The sequence below is a fragment of the Harpegnathos saltator genome, unplaced genomic scaffold (genome assembly GCF_003227715.2).
Source record: "Harpegnathos saltator strain DR-91 unplaced genomic scaffold, Hsal_v8.6 scaffold16, whole genome shotgun sequence".
In the NCBI taxonomy this organism is placed as follows: domain Eukaryota; kingdom Metazoa; phylum Arthropoda; class Insecta; order Hymenoptera; family Formicidae; genus Harpegnathos; species Harpegnathos saltator.
Window position 1 is genome coordinate 1075569 of NW_020229939.1, and position 17001 is coordinate 1092569.

Sequence of the window (17001 nt, forward strand, 5' to 3'; positions counted from 1 at the left end):
TTGTTCGCGTCTCGAGGCTGAAGCGATTCTGAAAGCGTTCCTCTTCCTAGTAACGCGGTCTACGTTTAATGAATGGCAGGAATCGAGAGAATGAACCGTTGCGTCTGTTTCGAATTGCTTCTAGCAGCAGGAATTGGATCGTGCGTTATTCTTCGCGGCGGCGCACGGACAGGCGTGCGTCGATCTCGCGTTACGCATCCATCGCGGCGCCGATTATCCCGGTGATCGGAGGAAAAGGAAAATCCGTAGGGGAAGTACCGGCGAAGCGCGAACGTCGTTAATGAATCCGAAAAGAATCTCCTCCCCCCGCCGCCGCTCTCTCTTAACTCTCGCCTCTCGATCGTGCCGTCGGATTCCGTCGTTCGCGAGAGAGAGGGGGAGAGAGAGAGAGAGAGAGGAGGCTCGATTAATCGGCGGCGTCGGGCGAAATACCGCTGGAAAATTGAACGAAAGTCACGATCTCGTTTTCGTCAGTCGCGCGGAAATTCGGCCCGGTTCCCGGTATAAATGATTAATCGTCGCGGAGAGGCCGGAATTAGCAGAAACGTCCCGGCGACGCAATCGGACGGATTTTTACGGGTTTCCCATTAGGTATCGTTTAATGGATTCCAATGTAACGTATAATTAGTTGCAAAACACTAATCATCGGCCGGAGCGATGGAATCGAGCCGCAAGGGTCGATCTGTACTGATTACGAAACCATTTTGTCGAATTGTAAACTCTCGCGGCAACTCTCCGCTAATGTGATCTCCGATTATGAGGCTCGCTCGTATAAATGACTAGTTTAGTATGACCAGTTTAGTAGAGTCTGTGTGTGCGCGCGCGCGCTCGGTGATCTCACAAGCGCGCGCGCGCGCGCGCGGTCGCGGCTTTAATGAATAGCGGCTTCGCGGCCAACCAACAAGCAGCTTAAACCCGGCCCACAATTACCGCATATTGTTTCAAGTGCGATCGTGCGTTTTAATCCCTCGCGCTTGGCCGTCGCCATTTATCATCGTTTTTCGACGCTCGCCGTGAAAGTCGATAAAATCGCGATTACCGAGTCACGGGAAAGGGCAACGCGGGCGATTCTCTCAGAACTGATGTCGGACTCGCGCGCGTTCCGAAGGATCGATGAACTGCGTTCATAGCCGCGCCAGGTAGACGGAGACACCTCGAGGTCCGAAGCGTCAGGAGGGGAGGGCAAAAAGTGTTTACGCGTTGGAAATGTCAACAAACGGCTGATACGCACGGCTGAATCGGCGGCGCACTCGGAATTCCGGCGTGGCGCGGGCTTCAAATCTACTTAAAACTGGTACCGGTGGGTACACTCATTTTTGCGTAACACCGACCAATTGCGTAACGCGACACGGAGAGGCAGGCAGGCAGACAGGCTGACACATCGGCAGCGTGGACACGACGACGCGCCGTGGCCGCACGGAAGTCGTGTCGCCGGGCGGAGGACGGCGGGCGTGAAGAGGAATCCGCGGACGGTTGTTCTTGTTTTTCGTTGGGGTGGTCCGGAGAGAGGCTAGCCAATTAGACAAGGGATTGTATAATTGGGTAGATAAAGAATCGGGCGGGTATTCTCCCAGGCACCTGCCAGCTGCCGCGCGTAGATGAGACGACGAAGCGAGAGCCTTCGAGAGGGGGGGAGGGGGCGGAAGAGGAGTAGGAGGAGGATCGAACCGGTCGTCGTCGTCGTCGTCGTCGTCGTTCCAATCATTACGCCGTTCTTCCCGTCGTTACTCCGTCCGAATATTCGCGGTTGGCCATTACGAGTTATTTATCAGGCATAATAACCGTTTGAAAAATTGTTGAATCGAAGAGCGAGTGGGAATCGACGCTGAAGCTGATCTCGATCCCGTCGCGTCGATCCCTCACGCTCTCGCTACATCCTTTCGTCTACGAGACGTAGTTTACGCAAGTCCGCTCGATCAGGACATTAAAATATTCTTATTGAGAGCGAGATAAAATTTCGCTCAATCTCTCGTCGAGAGGCACGCTGGCCCAGCAGCGTTCAGTGGCGGCGGCTTTTAATCTCATCCGCGTCTCTGTCCCGCGGAGTAACGGGACGGTTTATCGAGGCACGGTCATTGTGACGACTCGCTTTATCGACGATTAGCTAACAACCAACGGCGCGAAACCTCTCCGTCGCTTTCGTCACATTCTAATTTCGTAAAAGCTTTAATCGCGCCGCGCGTGTACGTGCGCGTAAACGCGGGCGCGACAGTTGTCCCCCTTCTAATCGCGCTTGAACCTTCCGCACTCTGGCGGCGGCGGCGGCGTCGCACGATATCATCGCCGGCGATGACAACCCGGCAAGTGAGCGCCGACACAACTAACATTGTTAAGCGCGCTTCGGCTTTATCGCGCTAAATAATAATGAAGTTGCATCGGGATCTGCCGTCACGTGCCGTGCTGATATGCGAAAGCACAGGACGCGCGCGCGCACACATACACACACACACACACACACACACGCGCGCGCGCGCGAGTCCGTGGCGGATTTTCGCGGCAGGTTCGCCGCGAGAACTCGTTCGACTGCCGCTTTCGTGGTATAATGGCCGTGTATCATTAGACGAAACGCATGGCTTGAGATTGTCGGCTGCTGGGAATGATAGTTGGCGCGATGGCTTGAAAACCTGTCAACCGCGACGTGGTGCGGCTTGCGTAATATTGCCCTGGTAAATTGTACTTTTAGATCGAATCGGCCAAGAATCCGCTTAGTCAGTTTCCTTTTATTAGTATAAATACTTCCTTGGAACAATACGCACGCCTTTCCAAGCGGGGCGCACGTAAGCCCGCGGCTGATCCTGCGGTATAACGAGCGAGCGAGCAAGCGAGCGAGTGAGCGACGCGTCGCCGGATAATTCGCTCCGCGCGGTAATGAGCGTCGCTTCTCCACGGGCGACTTTGCTATTGATGTTGTAGCATTCGTAAACCGAGCGTGATATTGGCCGACACGCGTTATCGCGTCGCTGCTGCCGTTCGCCCGCGCGCGCGTGCGACTCGCTCCGGCGCGACACGTGTACGGAAATTCGTATCTGATTTGAATTCTTTAACGTGGCAGTAATTCGCCACACGCTGCGATTTCCTACGATTTATTATTCCGTGCGGTATAATTTTATGCGCGAGTTCAAGGATCCTCAGCATCCACGTTTGGCGCGAGAGACCGAGAGCGGAGAAGCGAGAGGGAGCGGTACGGGAAAAAAAAGGAGAGGAAAGAAGGGGAGAGAGGAAGAGAACGAGACGACAGAAAATGAGTCATACTCGGGCGACCCGACGAATAATTTCGAGCGTATTCTACGAGTTCCTATAAGAGGGACCACTTTCACTTTTCCAATCTCTCCTTCCCTCTTGCGCTCTGCGCGACAATTCCTCAGCTTCGTCCAGGATTTTAGCAATTCGCGAGAAATCGATAGGCCTTCTATCGAACGGTGAATCCACGAACGCCGCGCGCGCGATTAATTATTACGCGTGGAGCGCGGCGCAGCTTTCGTTTTTCTTCTTGGACCTAACGATCCGCGCGCGCGCGCGCGCGGTTTCCTCCATTCGCGCAAAGACTTTTCTCCGCTCTCTATTTTCGAGCGACTTTGAATTTTGACCGATCTTTGCGTAATCGCGACGACTCTTATCCCGCCGTCCGCCCGCCTTCGGATTAAAAAATTATCTCGCATGCGTCGCAACCGCGCGAAAGCGCCGCTTCTTGCGACAACGTTCTTGCGCGATGCCGTCTGCTCGCCCTTCCGGGAAAATATCCCGAAACATCTCGAAATGATCTCGCGGGAACACTCGGCGCGCGCGCGCGCGCCTCGCCGAGTAATTATCTCCGAGTGGAGAGCGGCTTTCCGTGCGTCGAGCGACAAGCGCGGCGGCGTTTTAGTTCGTCGCGCTCGCGGCTTGATTTTAACCGGACGACGGACGCGTCACGAACCCGGCACGAAAATTCCTATCAACAGGTTGTCACACCGACCTCCGCGCGACGGCCCTCCGCGCTCCACAGGCGAGCGGAGAATCGGAGCGGGAGCTCTATGTTACGCGCCGCGCGCACGCTGTTCATTAACTCTTAGATTTCCAACTCGTGTTTACGCAGATGGCTTCCGAGGAGAAATTCCCAGTGAGCCGTTCCCAACCGCGCTGCTAGGCAAAATTGTCCGATCTAAATAATTGTGAATGGAACATTGTGCTGCCGCGCGCGCGCGCACTTCGATCACGCCGGATCACGGACGATGTTGCTTGTTGATAATTAACACGCGTCGATAAAAAGATCCGTCTCTCTCTCTCTCTCTCTCTCTCTCTGTCTCTTTTTTAATTAGCTTGACTTGTAAGTAATATTCTGGCTTTCATGTGATTTGCAACTGAACTTATCGCGAGATTAAATCAAACCGAATTCTACCAACTCTAAAGCTCGCCAAATCTGCTATTATTTTAATATTCGTTTAATGACGCTTTAACGGCTACTTTGATTAAAGATTTGTGATAATATTCAACGATAAGGTAAATAATCGCAGAGGCAAATGAGATAATCCGTGAGGAATCGAGACGCAGGAAGTTACGGGGGTACGCAAGTGTGTCTGCATTCGAGAGATGGATCGATTAAAGGGAGAACGCGAAGCTGACAAGCTTGAAGCAATTATCGTCGATTTTTCCGCGACTTTTTAATAAATCCAATCGTTTTGTCGCGCCAAGTATCGAGGACCGGTATGATTTTTACATCCGTCCTTAATCGCCATCGGGATTATTGTTTCGGTCATTGCGGCACTTTACGTGATTAATTAGTCGCCTTCGGGTTTGACGCTCAGCATTTTGTTTGTGCAAAAAGATCGTTACATGGTTTTATTGGCCTAATGGATTGCTTTCACGGGCTAAACACGAGTGAGTGAAATGTCGATAGTCATAACGAACTCGTACTTATCAATCGCGTACTTAAGAGCCTTCCGAATGCGATAAATTTAATTATCGCGGCAGTTTTATTTCGACTTTGGTCTCCATCGAGTGCTTTAGAAATTCCGGCGCGATGAGTGTTACGCTATTACGGGGAGAGCTATGGGCACACGTTCGTCCGTCCAACAAGTACGATGACGCAAATCAATTCTACAACGCACGGCGGAATATATAAATCCATAAATCATCATTTGAAATTCAAAAACTTTCAAGAGATCGAACAGGTCTTGAAGAAAAGTCCTATCCTGTCTGGGGGATATGCAACGCCTCTCCAATTTATCCTCTCTCGTGTCTCGTTGCTTTTTGCGAAATTTCAGAACGACATGTGTTGTTCGCTCTGTGCCGTCCGTGTGCAATTTCGCAAGTGACGGCGGTTGTATTAAGAATCGATCGAATAGTGAGCGTTCGAGCTGCCGGAACAGAAAATTCAAAACTTCGAAATTAAGAGGACTCGCTCTGAAATTGGCATCTCCCATCGCCGGGCGGGGATACTTCCTCGAGTAAAGTTATTAAGTATGAGGAAAAGAAAAATTGCACCGAGAGAGAGAGAGAGAGAGAGAGAGAGAGAGAGAGAGAGAGAGAGAGAGAGAGAGAGATAGCATATTTGCAGTGAGCAAGGTATGAAGCAGAGAGATTGCCAATTACTTAATTAAAATGTACTTTTATCGTCGGACGTAGACACCGACCTTGACTGGCCGTCTCGCGTCGTCTTCTTCCTCCTCGCGGTGTTCGGCTCTTGTGCACGAGCGCGCACCTCGCTCGGTCATTAAGGCCGAAATATTTAAATTGAATTTACGAGATCTGGCCCGGGGCTACTCCGTAGACTACTTCTCGCGAAGGTAAAAGAACGGGACGACGAGACGAGCGGCGGAATGTACATACGCGCGCGATGTGGGCCCGCAGAACGCGAAAGATGGTCATCATCCATCACCAAGTATAGCTCTATAAACGGTATCGAATGACGAAATGCTCCGCGCGTCAGCTCGTCGACTCGAGACAGACAGATGTGAAATAAATAATAAATATATATATATTTATATAAAAGTATGTATGTATGTATGTGTATCAATTGATCGGCATTGATACAAAACGGAGAGCAACACGGTAATTAATCACCGCTCCGTCAAAAGGTTCGCGCGCTCGCACTCGCCCGCGCGGAGGAAACGAATTTAACACGGTAACGCACTGGGCACACACATCGAGTCGAGAGAGAGAGAGAGAGAGAGAGAGAGAGAGAGAGAGAGAGAGAGAGACGAGGCTCACCGGTCATTAAGATCAACAACAACGCTGAAAATGTTAATTCCTATTTGAGAATTTAACACGGTGCAGCCTACCCGCGCTTCTAAATTCCCCCTGATGATGATCCCGGACGAGCGTACGATTTATACACCGTGGCTGCGTCACGGCAAATGTACTTCGTCTCGGCTTCTTAAGTATTGCCTAAGTAAATCGACGTCGATTAATCAGAAATGACAGGAGGACTAGCTGGTTGCCCAGCGGGCATAGTTCCTCGCCGGTTTCGTAATTAGAGGCGCTAATTTCGCATACCTGCGCGCAGTCCAGGCCGACGTAATTTCTGGATTTATCGCCATTATTTTTCTTGAAGGCGCATCTTGCTTGAGAGAGGGAGACAGGCAGAGAGAGAGAGAGAGAGAGCGAGAGAGAGCGAGAGAGAGAGAGAGAGGGAACGGGAGCGGGAACGGTAGACAGAAACTGAGAGAGAGAGAGAGAGAGAGAGAGAGAGAGAGAGAGAGAGAGAGAGAGAGAGAGGGAGAGAGAGAGAGAGAGAGAGAGAGAGAGAGAGAAAGAAAGAAAGAAAGAAAGGCGTGAGATTCCGGCTGTCCGGTTTAATTCAGTGGGACTACTTCGAGCCGTCGCGTCGCATAGCGTCGTTTTGCCGGCGTGCTCGCATTACGGACGGTTAAACACATAACTCTCGGAATTTCCTTCAAATCCGCTCGAATAAGTCGCCGCCGCGTCTCCGCGCGGCAGTCGTTTAAGTGCATCCTGTCAATTACGACCGCCAATTTTTATTTGGCGCCGTCGCGCGATTCGTATCGAGAAATTCTTTAATTGAATCAAGTCCGTTGTGAACGAGAAATCTCCTCCAAGTTTTCGCGCGCACGGCCGCGGAGAGCTTTGTACGCGAGCATTCAATCTGCCAATCAGCGAGCGCGCTCGCGCTCTTCCACGATTCTTTCAGACATTTTGCAATTAAATACGACGAATCAAGGAGAGAGAGAGAGAGAGAGGGAGGGAGGAGGTGAAATTTAATTTGGAGACCAACCGAATTCTCGCAGCCGTCACTTTTTCTACACGTCACGGTCTCGCGTGTGCCTCATTTGCGGTTTCCTACTCGCGATTAGTCGCGGGACAGAGAGAGAGAGAGAGAGAGAGAGAGAGAGAGAGAGAGAGAGAGAGACGGAGAAATAAGCCGAGCCTTATCGCGAGCGAATATCGCGATTCGTTAAATAATATTTAACGAATTTCCAAGTCGAAGGACCGGCCGCTCGGAGATCTCCTATCAATTAGCCGTATCGATTTGCTGATTCATTGATAACAGCTGGCGTGATTCGTATTCGGCGAAACGACGCAGCACCAACCGGCAACAGGAAGCCTTTAGCTGTGCTAATCGCTCATTCCATCGAGCCTAATAGTTTACGGCGAAGACAGTGGATGCCCGAAGCGAGAAATATTTTTAAGTTTGTCGACCTTCCCGCGCGCGAAAGCCGGTATTCCGGGGGAATTAACGTCTCAGTATTGCCTCGCAGGTGGAATTACAAAATTACCGTAACGCGCGCTCTCCTCTGCGAAAAGGAGGAAAAAAGAGAGAGAGAGAGAGACGCGCGAACTAACGAGATCGCGGCGGAAAATACGTCATTACGCGATCCCCGATAACTTATACCTCGATAACGTAAATACTTCCCTCTTGCGCTCGTCCGCTCTCTCGTCTTCTCTAATTGTTCCCGTGTCCCTCAGATTCTCCCATTTGCCTGGCGCGCTAAAGAAACGAAAAAACGACGCGCCGGCAGACTATCGTGTTACGTGGACTATGCGCGAACTTGACACCGGCAAGGACGCGTTTCGAAAGGAGGAAATAAAAAAAAAATGGCAGCTCCAACCCATTAAAGGACGCGCCAAGTCAGCCGATGATGCCTCGAGCGAGACCGTCGATCGATTACCGAATAAATCACGATCCGCGACAACCGTAAAGCGATCGTTAGCTAGCCGGTCGTTGATGTGCCTAGATTATCGCGACTCCTACCTCCGTTAAATACACGCACTCTCTCACACACACACTGTCACGTGGAGCTGGGAAATGAAATATAAAATTCAGAATACGACGCGAATCTCCGGAATAATCGAGACACGACGCCACGTGTGTCGCCTTCCTGTCACGTGGCTGACGTCACGACGGCCGGTCGAGCGAGTTTCAAATTCCACGTACAAAAAATTGCGCTGTCGCGCAGGTTCCCGACGCGCTCAGAGGATTGGCGTAATTAACGGGGTCAAGAGCAACTTCGCGATTCGCGAGTGAGAATTCACACGAACAGCAGCGGCCGCTCGGCAGAGCAAGCTCCCCCGCAAGCTCGCAACGAGCTCGATCCGCGGCTTCGATCGTCGCTTAATAATCCAGCCGATCGCGAGTCCCGGTCTTCGTGTCGTTTCGTGGCGTATTTTTGTCCGGTCGAGCTGTGAAGTACGACGGCGAGGAACGCGCGCGCCGAGAGAGCTGCCCGGGAAGGAGATAACGAGTTCCCCCGCGCGGTAACGAGGGAGTCATCCCTCCTCGTACCCTTGCCGTGCGAAGAGGACCCGAATCGCCCTAGATCCTCGGGCGTGGCGCACAACTATCTCGCCGAGGAACCCGTCGTTTTACGTAATAACCTCGGCCGAACGGAGCGCGCTGCCGGGAAACTGGCTCCGTTCACGACGGTTCTTCGCGTGTCCAAGATCGTTTCTTCGACTCCGGCCGACACGTCATTCCGGTCGGTGCGATACCCTTCGGCCGCCGTCTCCGCCGTCGGAAGACAATTCGCTGCCCTTTCCACGAAGCCAAATACCCGCCGCGCGATCGTTACCACCACGCGGCCGGTATCACGAATCTCGTGACCGGCGTTATTATTCGGTAATGATGCGCGCGCGTTATTACGGATGAATGAGACGTTTTAGCGGTATTAGCGCGACCCGCCGTAGCGCGGCGGAAGAGGGGGGAGGCGGGAATTTTTTCGAAAGAAAGCAGGAACTACACACACACACACACACACACACACACACACACACACACACACACACATGCGTGTGCGGCTCGAAAATAGCGGGATAGACGCGCCGATTATCTCCGTGGACGACGTTAGTATTTAGTCGAGGGGGGGGGGGAGGGAGGCGACATTGCGCCGGCCGCGCAAATGAAGACGTCGAGACGCAGTGAAAAAAATTTTAATTTACGGCCGTGTATCTCGAGAAAGTCGACAACGATCAAAGGAAACTTCAGGCGGAAGAGGCTCGATCAGCCAGACAGTTATTCGATGTCCGCCGGGTAATGACGGACACACGCGCGCGCATGCCGTTCCCGTGTGTGATCGCGATTAATATACTAAAATATTCGCGCTCCACGGATGCAGGCGCGATACGTCGGCGATAAGAGAACGGTCGCGCGTCTCGCGCGAGCTACATCCTCGAGGATATCGGGAAGGACAGGCGCTAATAATCGCCGATCGTCGCGATGACTGTGCTCTGGTCGCCGCACGGCCTATTCCGCCGCTGCCGTGAAAAGACGTGGAAAAAAAATCTTCGAGCGAGAGAGAGAGAGAGAGAGAGAGAGAGAGAGAGAGAGAGAGAGACCAGAGAGAGAAACTAGAAACTAACGTGCGCGTGAAACTCTAGGAGGGAGGGAGGGAGAGAGAGAGAGAGAGAGAGAGAGAGAGAGAGAGAGAGAGAGAGAGAGAGAGAGAGAGAGAGAGAGAGAGGGGCAGCGGCGAGAGGAAGAGGACTGGGAACGAAGGGGGATAAAGGAAGAGACAAAACGAAGAGGCGAAGGAGAGAAAGAGCGAGCGTACGCGGAGGGGGGATCTGTATGCGGTACCCGAAGCCAGTCGGTCGGGTATGCCCCGAGGCTAGGCCATGATAGACAAGGTCAGCCTCTCCCCGCCTCGTATATACATATGTTCGGGCTACCGGCGCTGTGTGCGCCGGTGCTCCCTTTTACGTTTATTTATTTATTTATAAATATAGTGGCGCCTATGCTTGAAACGTGGCTGACCGGTGCCGGCGTGCCGGTGTGCCGCTGGAAACGAGAGGGAAACGAACGTCGCGCGTGCGCTCGCGCAATGGAGATTGGCGCGAACCGGATCCGGGCTTTGCCGTAATCGCGCCGTATCGAAGTTTTCTGTTCGGACATCGTCGTGAGACACATGACTCGCCGATTCGGAGTAGGACGTTTCCGTTGCCGCGTCATGCCCGACGAGCGTGTGCGGAGGTTGCCGAATTTGCATTTTGAATAGGCGAAGATCGATTGAATCCGTCTGCCGGTGGCGAGTTACCGGAAGTCGAAACGCGTTTCTCTGATCGCCGTCGCCGTCGTCGTCGTCGTCGTCGTCTGTCTCGTTCGTTTTACATCTTCTCCGTCCGTGTTATATTTGTCTCTTTCTTTCTCTCTGAGATAGCAAAGCGTCCGTTTTCTTGTTGCAGATATTCGGTAGCAAGGCGGACCTGCAACTCCACACACAGATCCACATGCGCGAGGCGAAGCCGTACAAGTGCACGCAGTGCTCCAAGGCGTTCGCCAACTCCTCGTACCTGTCTCAGCACACGAGGATCCACCTGGGCATTAAGCCGTACCGCTGTGAGATCTGCCAGCGGAAGTTCACCCAGCTAAGCCACCTACAGCAGCACATTCGCACGCACACCGGCGACAAGCCATACAAGTGTCGGCATCCGGGCTGCACGAAGGCGTTCAGCCAATTGAGCAACCTGCAGAGCCATTCCCGGTGCCACCAAACCGACAAGCCGTACAAGTGTAACTCCTGCTACAAGTGCTTCTCCGACGAGCCGAGTCTGCTCGAGCACATACCGAAGCACAAGGAGTCGAAGCACCTCAAGACGCACATCTGCCAGTACTGCGGCAAGAGTTACACGCAGGAGACCTATCTGGCCAAGCACATGCAGAAGCACGCCGAGCGTACCGACAAGAGACCGCCGATCATCGGCACCGGTCTCAGGCCGTCGATACACGCGATGACCGCCCATCACCAGGACTACTGGCCGAAGGTCAGCCCGGACTCGGTCATCGGCGACCTGCACGAGAGGCTGCCGCATCATCACCACCCCGAGTATCACCAGAACCAGAATCCGGAGATGTTGCTGCCGGGCCACGGGCCGGGCCACCGCGGCGAGTCGATCGAGAACGACTCGAGGCAACAGACGCCGCAGCCAGGCGCGAATCATCACCCCAACAGCAGCTCGGCCTTCACGCCCATCTCCTCGATCTCGATCAACTCGATCTCCTCCATGCAACACCCCCTCAACCCCCTCAACCACCTGCACTATCCCGGTGGCCACCATCCGGCGTCGCGACCGTACCTCTACGAGGCGTTCAACACCACGCAGAAGTCGTCGCCGACGTCCTCGTCGTCCGGCGTGACGCCCGGCACCGCCAGCAACCAGAACGCCACGTCCTTCCCGAACCAGCTCATCAGCCTCCACCAGATCAGGAACTATGCCCATCAGCCGAACCTCGGCAACCTCGGCAACCTGGGCAATCTGGGGAATCTCAGCAATCTTAGCAATCTCAGTGCCACGATGGAGAGTCACGCGCTGCTGGGTGGTCTCAAGGAAAAGCAGTAACTCCGGTCGGTCTTGGAGATTAGCTTAATAAAGCACTCGTTTTCCACTAGGCTCTCAATCTCCTTTATAGTTTCGCCCTCTCCACCTCATCGCGCTTCTCCCTTTTTTCTTTTTTTTTTTTCTTCTGCTTTCCATGACGACACGACGCGATTCACGCTCGCTATTCTCTCACCTCCCTTTCCCCGCCTCTCGTTATCCACCTCCTTCCTTCTTCTCCTCCTCCGCTCCTTTTCTCCCTTCGTCGCTCCTCTCACTGTTCGATTGTCATCGCCCTACCCCGCCTCCCGTCTCCGTGATCTCTTATTTTATCCGTCTAATTTATTTTCCACGTGGTGACGTGCGCGAATTCGCCCGTGCGAGCTTCACAGAAAACGAGACCCTCGAGACTTTCGGTAGTGCTCGCTGGTGTTTATCAACTTTGTTTCGCGTATTGCGCGCGTGCGCACACATACACGGGTATATGCAAGAGTGACGGAGAAGATCTCTCTCGTCGTGATCTACCGATGGGGAAACGCGCACGATGAATACCGACACACTAGGAAATAGGTAAGAAATGCGAGGCGAGATCGATTGGAGATGTGCGCTCGAAGATGTAGACAGTTTTCGAGAGAACCTACATCTCTCTCCCCTTTTCTTTTTTAGTGTTTTTTTTTTTATCTTCTTCTTTTTTCTTAGTGTTACTCCCCTTCTCTCGTCTTTTCTCCTCCTCCCTTAGTTAGACTCGTATTTATTAGGTCGTTGCTTGGAACCTGTGTTTCTGGCCTGGGGTTGGATTGGTTTGGGGTTTGATTTTTCAGTCGACGGTGTGCAGTCTCGTACGATCTCCAAAGCTGAGAAGCTCGAGTCTAATTCTAAATCCAGACCCGAGTGTCTGACGTATATGCGAGGAAACTCAAGCAGCGGCTGCGACAAATACGGTCCTTGGTCCTTGGACTTTGTTTCGATCGCGCGTGTAAATCTGACTCACTTGTTTTATCATGGCTACGTCGGCCGCCAACGGGGAGGAACCGGCCGTTGTGCACTCGGGGGCAGATTTTCGACTTGAAACTTTGTTCTTTAGGCTCCGCGTTGCCGCGTTGGAACGAAGAAATCCGGGCGAGCGAGTGACCGGTCCGCGAGCGAAATTAACGACATTTCGACGCAGCAATGACCACTCGATGTAACTCATTTCGCTTTAAATAATAGTAATAATGGCAATAATAATAACAATAACCCAAGTAGGAGCGATATAATAGTAATGACAATAGTAATATATAATAATGGCGTACCGATGATAACGACGACCGGTGAGGCGATAATCATTTCTTTATTTGTGCATCTGTGCATGTATTTGTGCACATATTCATGAATTTCTTAATATATGCACGTACTTGTTGTATTCATTTGTGTAGCGTCTGTCTACAAAGGGCTCTCCGTGCGGCTTTTTCAAAGTGTACGTGCCGCTTTTTTGCTTTGCGTGTGCCGCGTGTGTATATGTGTATGTATATATTCCTATATATTTCGCGCGCGCACGCGCGTGTGTGTGTGTGTGTGTGTGTCTGCGTCTCTTTATATGCCCGTCTTGCACTTTTTCACTGGTTTCCTCTCTGCTTTGTTTTATCACTGATATCTCCGCGCAATTGCGTCCTGCAATACTTTTCCTACCCGGTCTGTTCGTAATACCTACGTTCCCTTATGCGTTCCTCTCGAGTTCATTACGACACGATATTCGCATTTATCTCGTCCCATCGCGTACAATCTCTACTTTCGTCGGCTAAATTCCAACGTTGTGCATTCTCCCTCGGCTTATTTGTCCGCCAAAGACGATCTGTTTGTCGGCTGGCCGCGGCGAAATCTTAAATTAATTAAAACCCAAGTCGCAGGCCGCAGCGTAACGAGAAACTTAAAATCCGCGACGGGAATCTCGCAAGCCATACATGCTCTCGATGAAATTCGACCGTGTAAAAAAAAAGTATAACTTTACAGTTTCATTATATCGATGAAAACCATCGCGCGCCGCCTCTCTCGTTAGACAAGTGCGTAGTGAAAAAAAAAAAAAAGAAAAAAACATTTCTGCGAGCGCGCGGTTTCTCAGAAACGAGAGAAGAGACCGTGTAAAATCCACTCGATTAAATTTCTCGTTTAACCTCGTCGTACGCGCCATGTAGGCGATGTATCGTAAAATCAAGTCGATAAAAATTTCTCGCTCAAGCACACAAGTTCGGAGTCTACTTGGTCTCGCGAGGGGATCCCCGTTGGAAATGCGCGGCGCGTCTCGAAGTAGGAATATTACGTCCCGATGACGTTCACCGGGACGTAGCCTCGAGGTGCTCCTTAGAAAAGCACTCTCGACGTGTACGGGGAAATGAGTAACGTAAGCGAGAGAAAACACGCGAAAGAAAAGAAGATGGAGGAGTGGGCGATGGAGCGTGAAAGAGGGAGTCGCGCGCGTAATCAAGTTGAACTTGAGGATAATCCGTCGAATTCGCGATTACGAACGTGAAAAGCAGCGCGGTCGACGACGCACGCCTCAATCGTCGAACACCGAATGACACAGAAGACACGTCGAAGAGAGAGAGAGACGCGGCCGCCCCAACCCCCGACACGCTTTCGAGTACATTTCTGCGGGATGACTCCGCGGCATTATATCGGCCCACGAGGATGGAAATCATTAGCCGTTCTATCAGCGGGAAATTACTTCGATATCCGTCGGCGGGCAACACTCTCGGACCGATTGATCGATAAACGGCCAGTAAACGCGGAGTCGGTCGGCCCACGTTCGTCCGTCGCCGGGGATCGTCGTCGCGGAGGCCACGCTTTCTAGCATCATGAAAGTGTATCGTCCACACATGGAACACAAGTTAATCCACGATCGTGCTCCACTTTATCATTCGGACGTCACTCCTAAACGGCCGGCGTCAGATCGTAGGATTACATCGGGACGAATGCGTATTGGATGGAACTTTCTCGCTCGTAATTGGCACGCACGATCACCGGCGAGAACGCAGCCGCGCCGAGAAGCGTGGAGAATCTGAGAGAGTCCGGTAAATCGATTGTGCGGCTAGAGAAATTGGATTTTCACAGCTGAGACGGCATAACGAAACGCGTAACTTGCCACCGCGCGATCATCGCACAGACTATCGGCGCGCGGCGCGGCGGTCCGATCGTATCGATTCGCGAGCCGACTCTCGGTCGGATCAAAGCTCGGTTCGCGCCGAGAGAGTTGACGGTCGGCGGCTCTCGGAAACTACATCGAGTCAATCTTGTTATTATTATGCGGAATGTAACTGGAGTTGCTTAGCTTTTTGGTCGAATACAGCGTGCGGAAAAAAATGTCGCTTAAACGCTGCGGATCGTCGTGCGGAACAAGCCGCTTACAACATTCTCCGAATTGTTGTGCGAGCAAGGGAATCGTTTGAATGTCCTAAAAAATCGTCGTCGTTGTAACCGGCCGTTTCCAATTTCGCGCGGACAATCGAGATCGATTCGGGTCGCTCGCGAAGACTGACTGATATAACTGAGTACGCGCGACACGTGCAAAGTATAAAAGTGTCACGCACACACTTGAAGAGAGCCGCACGGAGACCTTGCTTGTGTATATCGTTGCTGTATAAATAAATGCAATAAGTATGCGCATATATTAAGGAAATTGGTGAATATGGTATGCATACACTAAGGAATTCGTGAACACATGCATGTACATACACAAATGCACAAATGAGGAAATGGTTGTTATCTCACGGGCACCATCGTCATTGTCGTCGGCGCATCATTATCATTATTATTATTGTGTTTTTTCTTACTTGGGTTATTATTGTCGTTATCATCATCATTATTATTTTTATTCTTATTATTCTTTTATTCTTATTATTATTATTATTATTATTATTATTATTATTATTATGTTACTATTAGTTGATTAATACTTTGATCGACATTTAGTAGGTGTGTAAGGTAAAGAAAAAACATAGACTTTAATAATGAAGATATTCTAAGTACCTTATCTAATATTCTAAGTAATCTTATGTAATCTGTTGTGCGTACGCACGCAAGGGAGAGGAAAGGAAGAAACGTAGCGAAAGAGAGGAAGAAAGAAAGAAGAAGAGAGGGAGAGAAAGAGAGAGAGAGAGAGAGAGAGAGGGAACGAAAAAGTAAACAAATATATGCGAAATATTGTAGATAATTTGTTGTTACGGCGTCGGACGTGCTCTCTCCTACGGGGTTCCTATCTAACCGCGCTTAATCGAGTTTATTATGTTATTTACGTGGAATATAGAACTTGATCGTTGAGTTTTGTATCTTTTAACTGTATTCTTCTGCTTTTATTTCCGTAAGTGTCGACGTAGATTTTATATAGGAGAAAGGGGAGCGAAGTGGGAAGTAAGAAGTGAGAGACATAGAGAGAGAGAGAGAGAGAGAGAGAGAGAGAGAGAGAGAGAGAGAGAGAGAGAGAGAGAGAGAGAGAGAGAGAGAGAGAGAGAGAGAGAGAGAGAGAGAGAGACGACGCACTAATCTGTGATTTGTTTCCGGTTCTTCCGCCGAGGGGAGAGCCGTACGGAGAGAGTCACGATGAGAATTCGGTCGACGACGAGAGAGTACGAACCCCGTAGAAGCCACGCGCGTCCGCGCCTCACCTATGCTCAAGATGTTTAAAACTATTATGTTGTTATTGTATAAGATGATAATAAGGCAATGAATAAGAGAGAAGGGGCGAGGGGTAATAAAAAGGTATGAAAGAACGTCCGAGGTATATCAATTTCTTGCTGACCGGATTCCTTTTGCGGATACGGCATGTTACCCGCCGTTACTCGGAGCGTCCCAAAAGTGGTGAGACGAAAGGAGAACACACGGACAAAAAGAATAGAACGCGTACGCGCGCGCGGCTAAATACACACCGACAGCTACAACATTGTACACGCGTTCTGACAGGGTGACAACGGGACAAGGAAAAACGCCCGGTATCAAGTGTATGAATCGACTGATGCGCGAGGAAATGCGAGAAAATCGACTGTAGGTTGTCCATCGTTTCGTCGCACTTGGGCACGTAGGGAGTGAAACCGCGAAATTTCGCGCGATTACAAAGGACAGATGTAAAAGACGAGATAGACATCAACTCTACCGACCCCGCGCTTTAAATGTGATTTCTTTTGCCTATCCTTAGTTTCATTGATTATATTATTATTAATTATTATTATTATTATTATTATTATTATTATTATTATTTTATTAATAATATTATTATTATTTCGT

At 51.0% G+C, this 17001-nt stretch overlaps 1 protein-coding gene across 3 annotated transcripts in view; it reads left to right on the forward strand.

Annotated features, from left to right (window-relative positions):
• LOC105183350 (zinc finger protein rotund) overlaps nucleotides 1-14469 on the forward strand; it is a 178272-nt gene extending 163803 nt beyond the window's left edge. For all 3 annotated transcript variants that reach the window (XM_011141397.2, XM_025296813.1, XM_025296814.1), the window contains exon 6: nucleotides 10618-14469. In XM_011141397.2, coding sequence (XP_011139699.1) covers nucleotides 10618-11772 — 1155 coding nt within the window. In that variant the 3' untranslated portion in view covers nucleotides 11773-14469. The remainder of the gene's footprint in view (nucleotides 1-10617) is intronic.
• Nucleotides 14470-17001: the final 2532 nt, after the last annotated feature.